Raw genomic sequence first — 19,446 nt, 5'->3', positions numbered from 1 at the left:
AAAACATTCAGGAACATACAAATTATTCCAAAGAGGTCTAGACTCCATGTGCAGCCCCGCCTTCTCCAGTGAACCAAGAAAGCCTGCGCCGTGACAAACGGTGGATTTTACCCCTCGGTTTTACACAGGAAACTTGAGATAAGACGGTGAAATCGCCGGGCGTGCCAAGCCTCGACCGGCAAAACGGCTTGGCAGTGTAGAAAGGCCTTATGGTGGAGAGAGGGCAGTAGTGCGCACCTAAAAAAGCAGCCAACTATTCTTAAAACACTTCACACAACACAACATAACACAACACACACACACTCACACACACACCACGGCGGGTGCTGAGTGCACACACACACACACACACACACACACACACACACACACACACACACACACACACACACACACCACGGCGGGTGCTGATTGACTGCGAGCACACACACCCACAGGCACATATACACACACCATGGCGGCTGCTGACTGACTGCGCACACAAACAAACCTCTGTTCCTAGCCTACTCACCGCTAGAAGAGGTGTTGGTGAAGTATCCTCATAAGAGACTCTACTTGCGTTAAACAGCAAAGTCTCAGAGCTTGGCGTCTTAAATGTTTTGTGGACTTTTATCAACAACTCCTGCCTTTCTCTGGCAGTACCACACAAAAATACGTAATGTTGGGTCGCAATGGTTGTTGTATATAGGCCTATAGAGCAGGGTTCCGTTTCATTGAATATTGCATAGTTTCCAATAACTCCCGCTCAGCCCCTCGCAGCTTATGCATGACCATGACGAGTGTGTCTCTAACCTTCCGGGAGTAGTAGCAGGATTTGATACATTTGAATTCAAAAACGTTCACTACTTATTACTTTACTTTCCCGTTTCTTAATTTACTGTAGATACATGGACAAACATCATAGCCCTATCATCACTTAGTGTTTATTGTATAAATCTATACAAAATAGCATATAAAACCCTCTGGAAGAACAATTTCCCTGTCTGCACAAAGAAATACCTCACTGTAAAATCCACAAACAACAGGATAAAGTAGGTCAATCAGTAGCAACACACAAGTTTCAAAACACAGGCTTTGGGAAACATGAGAACAAAAATTAAGTGGTCAATGAAAAATATAAAAAGGTCACTTTGTCCCATACAATTAAAACAGAAATGCACTTAATGCACGGTGACACATGCTGTTACTTTATGTTGTCCAAAGGCTGAATGAACCTGATCTATTTCGCAAGCTATGACATCGTAAGTTTGTCTTCCTCTCACCCTCTTGCAGGCAAGAGCAACCTTCATAAGCAGTTTTAAAGTAATGCTGTCTATCCAGTGTCATTCCTTATGAGGCACCGAAATTTACGTTACTGTTCGATCTCGTTACAACCGTTTACGTCGGAACCGGTTCCCTACTGGAACCGAGTTTCGGTGTTCAACCCTATTCCTAAGTAACTTTTGTTGCTGGCGGACCAAATTTTGTCCGCGGTGGTGGACACATGATTCAGGAAGGATTTTAAAATTATTTTGAGCTTCGATTCCATGTCGGTATAACACTTCTTCAGGTAGGCTAATGGGAAAATATTTTCCTGTCGGATGTTGGCTTGCGAGTCCGGGTATTTTATCTAGTATTTTTCTAAATCTGGGCGACTCAATAGTCGACAAGGAAAGCTTGTCTTCTACAATGAACCCTGCAACCAGCCTGTCTTGCTGTGTCACCAAAGATATTTTAAATGTAATGTGTTACTTTACTTCGTTACCCAAAAAAGTAATACCGTTACTGTAACGCATAAAGGGCCAGCATTAGCGTTACAAAGTAACGCGTTACTTTGTGACGCCAATGCCGAAAAAGTAACGCGTTACTTTGTAACAACACTGCCGGCCCATTACATTTAATCTAACAGATATAGATATTCGATATTCTTAAAAAATAAAAAATAAAAAAACAAAAATGTATATATATATAACTTCAAAATAATCTGGCGGGCCAGTTAAGGCCCACAAGACACATAACTGAACATTTAAGACATATAACTTGAACATTTTAACATTTTTGTAAGATTATAAGTTTAAAAAATGAAAAATGAAAATTAACTTTAATATCAACAGAATTTGAAGAAATAACCTTTTTTCAGGTTACGTCAAAGACGTGTGTTGCAGAGATATTTGCTTAAGTTAGCAGCTAGCCCCGCTAGCACCAGCCGGTATCATCATGTAATACAACTTTAATCCTCATGATGTCACTGTCACTGCAATGTCCAGTCTGCCCGCAGTCAAACATGAGAGGATGAGAGTAGCTGCCCAGAGGGCTTATTATAATGCTGCTATCCATTTGGATGGTACGCTGGTACGTGCAAGTGGAAAGTGGCAAATCTCCAAGCTTTCTTGCGGCATTTCACTAAGGCACGCCCCCTTTTGGTCGTAGTATCTCGTCGCTTTCAAAGTAGAGCGAGCAGAGCTGTACAACTCGCAAAGAAGATGGCTGCGCCCATAGTTAATGGGGGTAGAGATGTATTCTCTTTGTATTTGTACCATGTTGGTGGATTTAATGTCTTTTTGAAGTCCTCTTACACACTTGATTTCATTGTTGCTTTAAACCGGTCAAAGAAAATAAATGATGGAAACAGAACATTGTAAATTAAGACTTAAAGGGGAGCTATGCAACTTTTTTGGCTTAATTTACCTCAACATAACAGGTTAAGAGTCATTGTGATGGCTCTATAACACTTTATGGGTCGATTGGTCGCTGTTTCGACTCCCCCTAGCGCATCTTAGCGGAAAAAGGGAATATGCACATTTCTGCCGGTGACCCGCGGCCCACTCTCGCGGGAGTCTCGGGTCTCACGAAGCACCGAATTGCTTTACAGCACTACAGACCCACAAACTCGGAACCGGCTCGATATAAACACACGTAGCGAAGGGATTGTTACATTCATCATGGATGACTTGCAGTGGCTGTGTTGCTCTTGAAATTGTAAGTACCCTTGGGTGAACTTTGTCCTCTTTCTATTGTGGTTTCTTGATGTTGATAGTCTCTGTAAAAATGTGTTTGCTCGACCATTTTGTTGAGCCCTGTGTGTTTCTAGCTTGCTTGCTTGCTGGGGTGTTAGCGTACTCACTACCAAACACGTTTGTTTTCATGGTTGTTTTGCTTTTCGTCTGTCTCGTCCCCCAGATACAGGCTAAATCCCAGAATTCAGGTTATTGTTTATTTAGATCACTAGACCACTATTCGAATGCCTCCGATTTTTCTAAGAGTGTATAGCCTATATCATGTGATATGTCCGGCTGGCCATATAATGCAGTACCCTGCACGAGAGCTGCTAGTTAGCACATATTCATCGGTAACAGAACTGTTCCGATGCGGGAACCTCCAGTATAGCTTTAGCCATGTTATACCTTTGGTGTAGGTCCCCGCTTGTAAACATGTTTGTAAAAAGATTGCTTTGTAATTTTTCTTAGTTACAAGCGTTGGCAAACAGCATTGTTATGAGGCTTGAGGCTTGATGACCCAAGACGGCTCAGCCTGCCTGCCCCGGTACAGCCACCACCCAAATCCGAACTTGTGCGGGTACAAGTGTCACGAGGAAGTCCAGAGAACCCTCAAGAAGATGTTACACAGCAGCCGTAAGGAAAAAAGCAAACCATGAAGAACTGTCACTTGCAATCTTTCAATATCCAAAATAAATATTTTGCTAGCTGAAGTGTGTATTATTGAACAAATGAAAAAACGTGGTGCAAACATCTGTTATTTAAAAAAATGGAAACATTTTAAAACCATATACAATTATATTTATTTACAATGTTTATTTGCTGGTGTGACCTTCGTAATACTGCTTCTGCTGATATTTGAATTAACCTCAGGAGGACAGGTTGGATGGAGCACTGGACTGGCTTCATTTCTTATATCTGCAACATGGGACAGTAAACACGACCAGTGTGCAATTAACGGAAAAGCCTTGCAGTCTGTTCTTGCGCGTGCCTCAGAGCGAGGACTTACTCAAAACACATCCATTATTACAAGCCTGTATGCCTACTTGCCTTATGTCAGCACATATCACGACTAGCATCTGCTGAAGAACTCGCCTCTTGCGGCTTCTCAGACTCATTTGTCTTCGATTTCTTTATAAATCCGAAATTTGCGCCCCCACGCTTCAATGGTGAGGCCAAGAATTGCATGCAGGACGGTATCTTTATTAAAGGGAAATAGTGATGGATCACCCTCATGCGCAAATCATACATTAAAAATAGCCTAATTTTGCAAATGATCTATGATTATGACAATACAAAAAAAAAGGAAATGCATGGGAAAAAACAGCATTTTGCCAATATTTTAGAGACCCCCCCAAAATTTCACTAATCATGTTTACAGGGGAGCTCATGTCTCATTAAGGGCTCCCCTGTAGTTCGCACCCTGCTTATAAATAAAATATAAAAACATAAAAGATCCTAATGGTCTGTAATAGTGAGTAAAAGTCAATAAATAAATGTTATTATTTGTATTGACAACATTCAGAATTAGCTCAACTTACATAACATTAGTCTAACATCAAAACAGAGCATTCACATTTTTGAGCATCACTCAGTTTTGCAATCACAAGTCCAAAATAAAGCCTATACTGCCACCTCATGGCATTAAAACATAGCAGCCATGCCCAAAACACAAAGAAAAATCCAGTGTAAAAGAGCACTCACATATTAACTACACATAACAACATTGCATATAAAACAGTACAAATAAACATACCTGCAACAAGGGACAGTAAACACGACCAGTGTGCAATTAATGGAAAAGCCTTGCAGTCTGTTCTCGCTCGCACTACTAAAGAGGAGCTTGGCACTAGCATATACAGGTCACGTACACCTCGTGCTGAAAGTAGCTAGCTAAAACATTCCTCACACATGTTGGCAGCTAGCCCAAAGACTATTCACACACTACGGCAACAATTCGTCACAAAGCAATAAAACTACTGGTTTTAAAAATGCCTCATTAGTCAAGCATGTTATACAACAAATGCTGATAGTTTACACCTCATATGAACCGTAGTTTTCATTTATAACTGACTTTATGTCAGAGCGAACAGAACATCAACTTACCCACAGCGTAACAGCATTTTACTTCTGAGCGCAAAACAAAATGCTCAGCATCAAAGGAGACATATTATGATGTTTTCCCAACAAGTAAACATAGTATTTAAGGTTCCAGAAAACATGTTTTTGAAGCTGTTTGCTGGAAATAGCTTTTAGGAAAAAAAAATATTGTCTACCGCTATTCCCCTCTGTTTCAGTCCCTTCAGAATGCGCTGTTTCTGGTGTCTGTAGCATTGATGCAAATGAGCTGCTGCCCATTGACCAATGAGCTTTCAGACTGAACCACAGCATGTAGGAGAAAGGATTGTTGCCGTTTGCTGACTCCTGGAGCTCTATATCTATATAATATAATATAACATAATAATATTGTATACTTTTGTATTTATATAATATATCTAATATCACGGCCAAAAGCTATGTGCGCCTCGGATGATATTATGAATAATAAAGACTGTGTCTGACGTCTCTGGTACTTCCACAAGTAAAGACTCGTAGTGGGGGATATCTCGGCCATGGTTGAGAAGAATTGGGGGGAAGGTATCATGTATTTACAAAGTTATATGTTTTATATTTTGGTAGGCAGTGCAAAACTTGCTTGTCTTTGTCCAGAAAGACCACGTTTTAAATTGTTATTAACTGAATGGATAATATATCATGAATTATGACAAGATACCGTTTCCTTAAATTACAATTGAATGTGATACAATATAATATGATGTAGGTTATTTTTACCACTTTTTATGGTTTTACGATAACACTGAGGCCACATTGGCCAGCTGTATTACAACTAACTTAGCACAGTGCAATTTTTAACCAATGCTACTCCACCACTTAACAGACCAGTAGAGTGAAGTCAGGACAGGCACTAATGTTTTAGAGCAGCATTGTAACAACCAAACATTGAATACCTGGCAAATAAAAGTCCCCGACTTATCCGGGGCACAACACAGATTGAACCCGAATCCGACGGCCTCTCTGTCCAGAGCACACGGCCTGGGGCCCGAGGGGGAGAGGAGGTTGTCCCTGTCGTCAGGTCGGTTCTGGTCCTCTTTTATGTCCTCATCAGAGAACAGCACGGGGTTAGGTCCAACTGTCATGATGGAAAGAGTATGACAACATCGTATTTTAATACACATAAACTAGTTGGCCTAGGTGCAGGTGCATTTTCCAAGTTTTCTCAATAAAAAGGAGACCAATCAATAACTTTCCATCAAATGAGAAAATGCCAAAGTTGAATATATTGCATTGGGGGAATAATAGCCTATTATGGAAGACCTTAGGATGGCGGTTGTGAATCTAGTGCTTTGTGTCTATGGAGATTCTGTACCACACACACTTGCTTTGTTGATCACATCCAATGACCTCTTATTCATATTGAGCAGTTGACTCCTCTGATCTCACCTGGCGATAGTAATCCCTTAATTCCGAATCTTTGGGACTTCAGGTTTGTGTGTAAAATATTAATGATAATTATAAATGTTTTATTTTGAGACACTCAATGGTGGCAAACTATTTATTTTTCATTTGGGATCATGTGAAACTTGCAACATTTACCAAGCATCTTCCAATAGATAATGGGTATAGATGATTATTATCGCTTTGACAACTTTGACATCATTGGCAGTAACATCAAAGGATTTAGGTCTGATATTAACAAACCTAGGGTGAGGGGACTGATCATTGGAAGCCTTGGCTTGAGAGGCCAAGTTTGTGCATGCACACACACACAAATGTGTGTGCACTGCTTTTCAACTTATTCTGCTCATCTTGGTCAAAAATGAAACAAAGCGCCACTATGGACTTTATAAGTGGATTATGTGTCGAAAACACATTAAATACAATAAAAAAAAACGTATTGTAGGGGACATTGTGTTCATTTTATTTTAAAACAACGGTGTCAGAAGTAAGCATGAAAACATTTCCCCAAAGGAAGTTTGTTGTGGTAACGTCTGTATGTACTTACCTGATTGGTTCACTAGTGTTCTGAGAGATGTATATATATCATGCTCTGTGAGACTTAGACACGCTGCCCCGCCCAGATGTCACGCTGAGCTGGAATGAGTGTGTGTCTCTGTGTATGTTAACAATGACTGATAGAATAAATCAGGTGGAGCAGCAGCTATGCTACCCGGGCTCCAACCTCTCGTGCCCTAGGGCCGAGTTCCATCTGGGGGCCCAGGTGGCTCTGTACACGCTGTTTGTGTTGGGCATGCTGGTCACGGTGGTTGGAAACGCTGTGGTCATCGTGTCCATAGCTCATTTCAAGCAGCTGCACAGCCCCACTAACGTGCTGGTCCTCTCCTTGGCTCTGGCTGACCTGCTGCTGGGGGTGACCGTGATGCCGTTAAGCACAGTGCGTGCCGTCCAGGGCTGCTGGTTCTACGGCGACACCTTCTGCTTGCTCCACTCCGCATTCGACATGTTCCTCACCTCCGTCTCCATCTTCCACCTTATCTGCATCGCGGTCGACCGCCATGAGGCCGTGTGCAAACCCCTGCACTACTCCCGCAACATGACCATGGCCGTGGCCTGGCTCATGGTGTCTGCCAGCTGGGCCCTGGCCGCCCTCTACTCCTTCTGTCTGATATACTCCAAGGCAAACATCCGAGGTCTAGAGGATTATCTGGCATCCATATACTGCCTGGGCAGCTGTAACCTGCTGTTTAACAAGCTGTGGGGGACACTGGACACCATCATTGCATTCTTCTTCCCATGCACCGTCATGGTGGGCTTGTACGCAAAGATCTTCCTCGTGGCCAGAGAGCACGCGAGGAAGATTGACGACTTGGGGGGTCACGGCGGGACGTTGAATGGTAAAGGCACAGGCGGGCAGACCAAGCGTTCAGAGCACAAAGCGGCCAAGACTCTGGGTATTGTGGTAGGAGCGTTCGTCTTTTGCTGGGTGCCATTCTTCCTGAACTCGATCGCCGACGCCTACACAGGTTTCAGCACACCTGCGGCCGTTTTCGAGGTGTTTTCTTGGCTGGGTTACTTCAACTCAATCCTAAACCCTGTTATTTATTCCCTCAATTATCCCTGGTTCAGGAAAACCTCTCGCCTTATTTTCACCCTGGAAATATTCACCAGTGACTCCTCGTCCATGAATGTGACTGTGAATTGAATGTTAGGGTTTTTGTTAATCTGTCTGCTGTAGTATCCATTGTATATTTATTGTTATTTCCTTTTTATTATCTATGTATATTGCTTGGTTCAGGTTATTCCGGTGCAATGCTTGTCAACCAGTATATCTATTAACAATCGTAATTTATTAATCAAGATTTCTGCTCCTACTAGTTAATCGAACCATGCTATGATATCATTTCAAGACAGTCAAGAAGTTCATGAGGATGTAAGGCCATATCCTTGCATGCTGTATTTTCTCTATCTTGTATTTTTTTAATACTAGGTAATGTATTCATTAATGTATATCTGTTAAAAAAAAATGGTTGCTGCATGTTTGCTTGTAGATCCAGAGAATTTACTTACCTGTTTATATCCAATGTGCAAGGATGCCCGAGAGAAAAGTCACATTGGTTGGACTGAAATATTTTTGTCCGTTCTTAGGAAGAATGCGTCTATTTACTCAGATATTATATTCAACACATCCATTATTCCCTATAACCCTTTCTATTAGATACGATTATTTAAATATATGTCCTATATTTTCCGGAACTGCTATTTAAATAACACTTCTGTCACTAGGCAAAGATTCAGAGCAAGTGTCGGGAGAATGAAAATAAATACATTTCACAGATGTTAAACATTTTGGGAATAAACAAATGAAAACACTGAGAAATAAAATATTTTTTTATCATGAAAATAATCTTTAATTTGCATTGCACAACGACATTATAAAGATTTTAACTTATATTAATGAGAAGCTAGAGTGTAGATATTATAATACTGGATATAAAAATGGTTTCAGTCCGCAATACGCATACAATAACAGTTTTTAACAATCAACTACATACATGGACTACAATCTATTACAAAAACATGTAAAATACAAAGGAAAACATGACACAATGACATCACAGCCAGCTTGGATGGCAGACGAAAGCCTCTTTCACATTTTAAGTTTGTCGCACAATATTAGAAGTTTCTTATACCTGTGAGTGTGGGTTCACTCTATGCTTTACATAAACTTTAGGTTTAGGTTGAGCATAAGGAAGCGACTATATAAATGGAAATATGTAGGTTTGTGAGTTAAGTTTTGGCAATGTTTTTGTTCTGTTAAAATCTAAGTTTGCCTCTGCTACATTTGATAGTAATAATTTAATTAAATAATATTATTATATATTATATACAATAATACAACATGAAATGTATATATCCTGTATTATAGAAAAAAAATTTAAAACAGAAAATCTGTCCTAAAAATTCTAGTCCATACTTATTTAAATAATTTGCACAATCCCTCTGAGTCTGACCATGACCTCAAATCAACATCATCAGCATCACATATAAATATAATTTTCAAAAGACAGAAAGTCTGTTGGTTTTCAATGTGTTTATGTGCTGTTGGATTGGATGATCGTTGGGGTCACGTCATGTTTTCCTCACAAAAAAGCATCGGTTGCCTTCACGGAAACCTACAATGCAGAAGATAACTATTAAAACTGCAGTCTGTAAAATACACATGCAGATTCATGTAAAACCCTAAAATAGCATTATTTTCACTTTTATCAATTTCAGACAGAAAAAATAAATACAGAAAATACATCTTCCCAAAATACATGTGTAGTAGCATGAAGGAAAAGTGGTTTCATCTGACTTTTTGAAGCCAGACGTAAAGAGAGGAAGCAAGGACAACTGTAACACAAACATTACTGCAGTATCAGGAATCTGCAGTACTTTCAACAGGCCCCACAAGGAGAACCCCTAGGCCAAGGCATATTCTTTTAGTGTTTATGTGTGGGTGGCTGTGAATGTGTGTACATATGCCCAACCTGTGCCTCTTGGGGTCCGTTCCTCCTGAGGTGTTCACCTTCTGTCATCTCCCTCACCAGGAGCTTGAGCGGTGTCAAGCCAGCTTTGACCAATGCCCCCACCTCCTCCAAAGACCTGTTCTCCACATTCTGCCCATCCACCTCCACAATGGCGTCCCCCCGCAGCAGACCAGCCCTCTGGCCAGAGCCCCCCGGTGCCACCTGGGTGTCACGAGGAAGCAGGACAGGAACTCAGGATATAAAAGTGAAGCCAATTGTATTGAATCAGTGGTATGGCATGACACACAAAATGGGTCGTTAGTGTGTTATTTATTGTATACGTTTGAGTCTTCATTCTATGTTTAATTTTATGCTGAGAATTATCTTATATTTCTATTTTGATTTAATAGTATAATCAGTGATGCTTATACTTTTTTTCAGTAACGAGTACTTTAACGCATTACTATTTCCAAACCAGTAATCAGATTAAAGTTACTCATCAAAGTCACTGTGCGGTACTATTTTTTTTTTTTTTTACCGGATCACCGATTGGCGTTGAAAGCGATGGAGTGGTGTGTGTGTGTGTGTCTGTCTGTCTGTCTGCCTGTCTGTCTGTTTGTGTGAGAGTGCGTGTGCGTGTGAAGCGTAAGTCTCCAAAGACTTCAATCTATCAGAGGCGACGGTCGACCTTGACTCTCCAGAGTCCGCGCCACCAGTTGTTATTAGCGGCGGTATTAGTCACGCGGTGCTGCATGCGTGTGTGTGTGTGTGTGTGTGCGCGCGTGTGTGTGTGTGTGTGTGTGTGTGTGTGTGTGTGTGTGTGTGTGTGTGTGTGTGTGTGTGTGTGTGTGTGTGTGTGTGTGTGTGTGTGTGTGTGTGTGTGTGTGTGTGTGTGTGTGTGTGTGTGTGTGTGTGTGTGTGTGTGTGTGTGTGTGTGTGTGTGTGTGTGTGTGTGTGTGTGTGGAGCTGCGTCCGGTGATCGCCCCGTAAAGCGTGCGGGGATATTTTACTAACAAAAAGTTAGTATTGGCAAAACCGGTTGTAATTTTTTATTTTGAGGCAGCAGGGGGTGTTGTCGCAGCTAAATGTAATAAAGTAACTTCTAACTTAGTTACTTTTAAAATCAAGTAATCAGTAAAGTAACTAAGTTACTATTTTAAGGAGTAACTAGTAATCAGTAATCTGATTACTTTTTCAAGGTAACTGTGGCAACTCTGAGTATAATCGATCATTTAAACGAACATGTACGATTAAAAGTGTGTTGCAGAGATATTTCCTTAAGTTAGCAGACGTATCGTATTGTAATTCAACTTTAATCCTCAAGATGTCACTGCCACTGCAGCGTCCAGTCTGCCCTCAGTCAAACATGAGAGAATGAGAGTAGCTTCCCAGAGGTCTGATTCTAACCTTTTGTCCATAATGTCAAAGAAAATAAATGATAGAAGAAGAAATAGAACATTGGAAATTAAGACTTAACATTGGCGTTGCTTTCCAGTGCTTGAGTAAGCTCTTGATGAATAAAATAACTAGGTTTGATGCTGAACGAAATGCAACATTTCTAATAGACTGTTAAGGAAACAACAGTTAATGCTGCGGTTGGCTATGTAGCAATAGCTTATGATGGTAGCTACTTGCATAATTGTACTGACCGTGTTGATAAGTTATTATTTGTTTGTTGATTCGCGTTCAAACTGGTTAGAATACTTGCTGCCCCTATTTGTTTGAAGTGTGGAGGACTATTTCGGCCAAATCTAACATGTTGCACGATAATAATTTACTATTTCCATCTATTTATATTTATTTAAATATTTATGTATTTTGATTTTGTTGGGCAATGGAACCTTGCCCTGTCTGTGTCCAGAAAGACCCTGTGTTAAATTGTTAATTTTCTGAATTAAAAACATACTGACTGAATGGATAATAAAGCGTGGATTATGACACAAAACCGTTTCCTTAAATTACAATTGAATGTGGTACAACATAATATGTTTTTTTTACAACATAATAATAATTTTTTTACCACTTTTTATGGTTTTAAGATAACGCTGAGCCCACATTGGCCAGCCGTATTACAACTTAATTAGCACAGGGCTATTTTTAACCAATACTACTCCACCTCTTAAAAGTCCGGTAGAGTGAAGTCAGGACAGGCACTAATGTTTAAGAGCAGCATTGAAAAAAACAAATATTGAATACCTGGCCAATAAAAGTCCCCGGCTTATCCGGGGCACAACACAGGTTGAACCCGAATCCGACGGCCTCTCTGTCCAGAACACACAGCCTGGGGCCCGAGGGGGAGAGGAGGTTGTCCCTGTCATCAGGTCCGTTCTGGGCCTCTTTTATGTCGTCATCATAGAACAGCAGGGGGGATAGGTCCAACTGTCATGTTGGAAAGAGTATGACCACATCATATTTTAATACACATAAACTAGTTGGCCTAGGTGCTGGTGCATTCATCAAGTTTTCTCAATTAAAAGGAGACAAATCAATAACTTTACATCAAATGAGAAAATGCCCAAGTTGAAAATATTGGATTGGGGGAATAGCAGGCTATTATGGAAGACCTAAGGATGGCGGGTATGAATCTAGTAGGATGTGTCTCAGGAGTTTCTGTACAACATCCTTTGCTTTGTTAATCACATCTCAATTACCTCTTAGTCACAAGGAGCAGGTCACTCCTCTGATCTCACCTGGCGATAGTAGTCCCGCCCCTTTAAGGTGATGGTGGTGAGGCTGACTCTCTGACCGCTCTCCCGGATCTTGTGGACGATGAGCTCATGCGCTGCGGTCTCCAAGGCCTCCCCGTTGATGGCCAGCACCAGGTCCCCATCCTCCAAGCCCGCCTGCTCCGCTGGGCTCCCCGCCTCCACCTCTCGCAGCAGGTGCACTGGGGCACAAGGCAGGATGGAGGGGAAATACCCTTTATTTTCCCTTTTTCTTTATTCTTCTTTTTAGTTTCAATTTTTTTTATTGTTAAGCATATTGTATTACATGACAATATTGTTTATGATTCCAGCCATTTGAACCAATTGCAACCACGCAAAATAGTTATTTCAACCTCGTCAATAATTGCAAGTAAACTTATCAACTAAAGTATGGTAGGCACTAGGCAATTCTGAAGGCTCTTCTTTAAACAATCTCTCCGTAAGATTAAGATATGAACAGAATAAAGTTGATTTGTGCCATGGTGAAAATCTAAAATGTTCAATCGGTGTTGAGTGCAGTAGGAAAGGCACAGGCCACCTCTCTCTGGTATACCTATACGTCCCGAGACACCCAGCTTTTCCTGTCGCAGCAGGAACCCGTATCCATCCGGCCCTTGGACCAGGTGCAGGGTCTTGGGCCTGTGAGCCAGGCTGAGGCACTCTGCCAAGTCCGCCACCACAGGGATCCGCTGCTTGATGCAGACGGACTCACTCTCTCTGTCTATGACCAGCAAGGTCACATGGATGCTGCTCCTCTTAAACTGAGATAGAGGGAGGAACCACATGGGGGAGAGAGTCATGGGGGATTCCAAAAATATTTACGGTCATGTTATGTTCATCTCTAAGTGCTTCAAGTGTCTACATTACGGGCTTCTGCTTTATTACAATTTACAATTTAGTAGATATCCATCCAACACATTAAAACAAATACTGAAAGAGATAATTAAGGAGCAGATATTTGTTCATACGAATTGACCCTTCCAGAAATTGCTATTTGTATTATTTCCTTCGGAATATCCATCAGTTATATCGTTGAAAAATGCCATATTGACATGCCAGTTGTATAAGGCACAGCAACAGTAACCAACAGGGGCAGGACATAATATCTTTGTGTGTGTGTGTGTGTGTGTGTGTGTGTATGTGATGAGAGCAGTAGATACATACTATTTTGTTGAGTGCTGAGAATGTGAGGTTTGCGACTGTGACGCCGTTGACCCAGATCAGTTTGTCTCCGTTGCGGACGCCGGCTCTCTCTGCAGGACCGGCTGTTAATGTGCTCAGGTAGTACATGCCCTTTTGACCTGGATAATATACAATAGGTTACCTTCACCCTCTAGTCTAGACATACAAGCATTCGATGAGGATATTGTTTCAGAGATAGGTTTCATAGAGGTTTCTACGGTGGGGAAGTTTCCAAAACCTGGTTTACATGGTTACCCTCTGCATTTAAACATCTTTATGGATTATACTTATTTCTTATCCACAATTCATAAGCTACAAAAAAGGGTTTTAAACTTTTGAGTAATGAAATGACAAAAAATACAATGTACTCATATCATATCGGACTGACCTCTGCTACAAATGACTGAAAAATAACTGGCAATTCAATGCCCTTTTAAAGACAGAAATGTGAATGTCTTGTGATGGAGATGTCATAGCTGAATAAGGGATGACCTGGGTGAATGCATGTTTATGCACTACCTTGCACATGGCGGATGGTGATGCCCAGGCCCTGCACTGGGTTCCGGGTGACGTGGCAGAGTCTGGCTTTGTGGTCATGGTTGTCGCCCCTGTTAGACCTTGCCACCTCCTGCAGGTCCAGACACCAAGACACAGCCTGCAAAAAGACCCTATAGCGTCAACATACCATCAGTGTGTGAATAATGTATGTATACTGATGACTTATGTACACGGCAAATGGACTAGAGGTGTCATCTACATTACCTGCTCATATTCCTCTTCTCTCAGCACCAAGAGAAAGACCCGGAGGCCACACCGCTGGATCTTCCTCAAAAGCTACACACGCACACATACACATACACAAAAGAAAGGGAAAAGTTGCTCTTTAATATAATTTATTATTATATTATTAATTTATTATATCATATATTTTTGACTCTGTATCTGATGATCACTTAACATTTAAGCTAATCACAATATAGTCCTGTTCTACCAATCTCTAAACACTGCATAGGTGGTTGTGGTTAACCTGACCTGCAATGTAACATTAAACATGAACTACACTAGATGCACTTCCATTTTTAATCTCTGAATCCCCAAAACGTTTTTATCATGTTAAAAACAGCTGTTGGTGCATTCCAGACACAGTATGAGGGACTGTAGGCTATTATGGAGTGAGGGATGGAACCACTTATGTCATCATGTTAATGAAATCATGTGACTTGCAAATCATCGTGAATTAAAGGCCTTACAAAAAGCACTGGTACCACTGTCTGACGCCTAAGTGGCAGGCCGACGAGGCTGAACTAGAGAAGGAGGTACAGGTTACTACAACATCACACTGGTACCACTGTATGACGCCATAGTGTAAGAGCGATGAGGCTGAACTAGAGCAGGAGCTACAGGTTACTACAACATCACACTGGTACCACTGTATGACGCCATAGTGTAAGAGCGATGAGGCTGAACTAGAGCAGGAGCTACAGGTTACTACAACATCACACTGGTACCACTGTATGACGCCATAGTGTAAGAGCGATGAGGCTGAACTAGAGCAGGAGCTACAGGTTACTACAACATCACACTGGTACCACTGTATGACGCCATAGTGTAAGAGCGATGAGGCTGAACTAGAGCAGGAGCTACAGGTTACTACAACATCACACTGGTACCACTGGCACCATCATAGTCTCAGCCTCTTCCTTTCATTTACACCACATCCTCATGGGACCTGTCCTGAATGTCTGATACCGAGAGCAAAATGTTACCATGTGACCCGTCCAGAACCTCTGATATCTAGAGCGCTACGTCACCATGTGACCCGTCCAGAACCTCTGATATCTAGAGCGCTACGTCACCATGGGACCCGTCCAGAACCTCTGATATCTAGAGCGCTACGTCACCATGTGACCCGTCCAGAACCTCTGATATCTAGAGCGCTACGTCACCATGTGACCCGTCCAGAACCTCTGATATCTAGAGCGCTACGTCACCATGTGACCCGTCCAGAACCTCTGATATCTAGAGCGCTACGTCACCATGTGACCCGTCCAGAACCTCTGATATCTAGAGCGCTACGTCACCATGTGACCCGTCCAGAACCTCTGATATCTAGAGCGCTACGTCACCATGTGACCCGTCCAGAACCTCTGATATCTAGAGCGCTACGTCACCATGTGACCCGTCCAGAACCTCTGATATCTAGAAGGCTACGTCACCATGTGACCCGTCCAGAACCTCTGATATCTAGAGCGCTACGTCACCATGGGACCCGTCCAGAACCTCTGATATCTAGAGCGCTACGTCACCATGTGACCCGTCCAGAACCTCTGATATCTAGAGCGCTACGTCACCATGTGACCCGTCCAGAACCTCTGATATCTAGAGCGCTACGTCACCATGGGACCCGTCCAGAACCTCTGATATCTAGAGCGCTACGTCCCCATGGAACTACGTTAAGCCATGCAGAGTCTTGAAGAGACTCGACTAGATTCTCATTGGCTGTCGGCATTGTCACTCATAGGAATGTAGAATTAGCTCCAGGGGAATCAGGTTGAATTAATTGAACACCACTGAGTAATTGCTATTATTGTTATTACTTGCAATCACATTGTTAATGTTGTTAACCTAGAAGAACTGTTCCCGGCATAGGGTCTGTGATTGGTGGTCAATCAAGACCGCTCCTGACAAAGTGGTGGTTTTTCAACCCAGTGAAGCCCTCGTACTGCCATAGTGTCAGAGAGATGAGGCTGAGACAGAACAGGGCTAACTACCTCAGGGAACTCCATGTTATCCACGTATTCCTGGTTCACCTCCAGCACCCTTTGGCCGTCCCTGAGGCCCCCCACCTCTGCCGGGCTGAGGGGCTCTACCTCCCTGACCACGTGCCCACGCTTCCCCTGCACCCCCCGGAGCACGAAGCCAAAGCTCTGGCCCTCGGCACGCTTCAGCTCGCACAGACGAGGCACCGGGCACGGGTTGGGCTCTGGGGGGAGGAGGGGACAGAGGGAAGAGTATGACCTTCAGTGGTTCTGTTCAATACTGAACAGTCCATTGTTAATACAACAATATCTATTAAGATCAGGTAAGGAACGTTGTACTTTATCATCTTGAGTTCAATAGGTTCTGTTATGTTTTAGAATACCTTTTTGAACTAGACTACAGCAGTGTTGAATTGGTACAGATGTTATTATGACCAATGTATGGAATTTGAATTAATTGTTTTCCCCGTATCCTGGAATGTGGTTTGTTGGGATTCATGCCAAAGCCAAGTCTTATAAATGAGACCAATATTATTTTCTTATGATGCGTGCATGACACGTTGGCAGCGGAATTTAGGCCTTTAGACCTTACCCGGGTCGTCAGAGATTACCAGGGCCGGGTTGTCGATCCCTTCCTTTGGGTTGAAGGTAAACCTTTGAAAGAGAAAGATACAAATCTCTTGTGAATTTGAACATTAGTGTGAAATGAAAGTGATGAAAAAGATGATATTGAATAATTCCAAGAATATCTAATAAAAGCCTTGATTTGTACCACTGTAGACTGTGCTGCCTACTTTGCTATGACTTGCCTGTTCATATGGTTTGTTTGTTGTTCGTCAGTCTGACTTGTCCATTTCAATATATATATATTTATTTTTATCACAATCCCCGTTCCCACATGAGGTCTTTGCATCGAGCTAGGCCAATATTATAAATGCATTATAAATAAAGTTTTTTTCTTTCTCAGATTTCTTGGTCAAATAAGAGTTGTTGACCATGATGATGATGAGTTATATCGTTGTTGACGAAGGTAGGACTCACCGTGGATATTCCATCACATCCTCAATACCTGGGGGGGAGGGGTAAAGACAAGAAACGTTTCACATTAAGATCCTTCACTCAAGAAGATCAGGCACTTATTTTACCTGAGGTTAAATCAATGAACAAGGTTTCTCTATTCCCTCCCCCAAACAACTGAGCTGGAAAAACCAATAAACCACTCTTTCCAAACTAATCTCTTCATTAAAACATCCTTCAACAGCACTGCACAACTTGAGGCAAAACACCCATGTGGTAACTTGCATCACAACAACAGGTGCCAACTGCATTTATTTAAACCCGGCGCATATGATGCACCATATCCAGAATGACACACTTACTAAGGTTGTGTCACCCGAACAAACGACTGCACATAAGTCAACCGTACAGCTGCCTGCACGTTTGAGCATTTGTCAATGGTGCACACATAACATCATTTCACTGCTTTCGCTTTTGCCTAAACTCCCACACTTCCTCATCTAAGGAATGTGTTCTGTAACAGGGAGTCGGAGTGAAGGTCGAAACATCTCCCAGATGAGTTTACTCATTCACCCTTCTGTCTCTTCTTTCCTGACACACACATCTAGAAGACAATCTGGAAAAGATGGGGGTTAATGATTCATTCATGCTGCTGTTCATCTCGCTCCCATGTAAAGGGTGAGTTCCTGTATCAGACTAGAAAGAATGGGTGGCAGTGAATCATGGCTGTATAACCATGTTATGGATATCTGCAGATGGTTGTGGCTGGAGTCACCTTCAAAGGCTTCCCACGGCTGACTTGAGAAATGTAACAACACTAGCCAAGTGTTGGATATACTGAAAGAGAGGTGCTCTGGAAAACCCTGGGCTGTGTTTACACCTTGCTACCACCCCACATAGGCTTTATATACACGACAACAGCGCTCACTAAAAGCTTTCTGAAGATTTCCATGACAAGCATATACCAATGCCAAAGACTCCCTTTACCTCCAACCCATACTCATCCCCCCCACCAAAACACAACAACAATACAAGCAATACACTCTCCTCTCTACGCCATCACACCTTATTTAGCTGCTTCAGTAGCCCATTGCATATCTTTACTTTTGCAAGCAGATAAAACGTATAATAAACCAGTAGTATTGTGTGCATAGATGTGTCAGCTGTAAATAGTGGTGGTGAAAGGAGAGCAGAACTGACCTGTGTTGCTGTACTTCATGTTGTGTGGTGGTGTTCCAGCTCCTCATCCAAACACAAACACTGGCTGGGCTATACAGTCTATGGCAGTGTGAAGGTGCAAGGTACACAGTGAAGAAGGGCCATAAAAGAGAGAAAGACCTGATTGTCGTCAACAGGTGAGAATTTGGCCCTGTGCTCTCCTTAGGCCCGCCCCCCAGCTTAATGTTTAATCTAGTTTAGTGTGGCGGAGAAGGCAGGCACAGTGTCAACTCTGAGCCTTTGTCATCTTTGTTGCTGTAGGAGGAGTTTGCAGAAACAAGCTAATTGTGCTTGTGGATTCGAAAAAGTCAAGTAAAGAAAAAGTGTAAAAAGCCTTTCTACTCACTGCCTATGGACTGTTATGTACAGTGGAACAGCATTAGGAATACTCTAATGCTGTAAGAGTAGAGGCTGACACATCAATCAATAATTGGTTAGGTTAACCAAAATGATTTTTTACTTTACTTTATTGGTTAATTACTTGGTAATTAACTATTATTAAATAAATAGTGGCCTGAATAACAATTAAGTTATTACTGTTTATAATCTTAGGATTCAAACT

General features: G+C 42.0%; 2 protein-coding genes across 2 annotated transcripts; one reads left to right on the top strand and one right to left on the bottom strand.

Annotated features, from left to right (window-relative positions):
* Positions 1–7,284: 7,284 nt before the first annotated feature.
* LOC307073765 (trace amine-associated receptor 13c-like) lies at positions 7,285–8,196 on the top strand (the record flags this gene model as incomplete). Its single annotated transcript, XM_079733725.1, has 1 exon — positions 7,285–8,196. The coding sequence occupies one exon, from the start codon at positions 7,285–7,287 to the stop codon at positions 8,194–8,196; it is 912 nt and encodes a 303-aa protein (XP_079589851.1).
* An 855-nt stretch (positions 8,197–9,051) lies between these two features.
* Positions 9,052–18,885, bottom strand: LOC307073764 (Na(+)/H(+) exchange regulatory cofactor NHE-RF4-like; the record flags this gene model as incomplete). Its single annotated transcript, XM_079733724.1, is given in 15 exon segments — positions 9,052–9,058; positions 9,512–9,589; positions 9,591–9,634; positions 9,638–9,667; positions 10,025–10,225; positions 12,200–12,382; positions 12,694–12,890; positions 13,262–13,469; positions 13,873–14,009; positions 14,410–14,545; positions 14,653–14,724; positions 16,662–16,873; positions 17,242–17,303; positions 17,691–17,718; positions 18,867–18,885. Coding segments are annotated over 15 exon segments (1,614 nt in total).
* Between the last annotated feature and the right edge of the window lie 561 nt (positions 18,886–19,446).

Source organism: Pollachius pollachius (genome assembly GCF_949987615.1).
Source record: "Pollachius pollachius genome assembly, chromosome: 3".
NCBI classification, from domain to species: Eukaryota; Metazoa; Chordata; class Actinopteri; order Gadiformes; family Gadidae; genus Pollachius; species Pollachius pollachius.
Note: the sequence above shows the minus strand (reverse complement) of the source record. Positions and strands in the feature narration are given on the sequence as shown.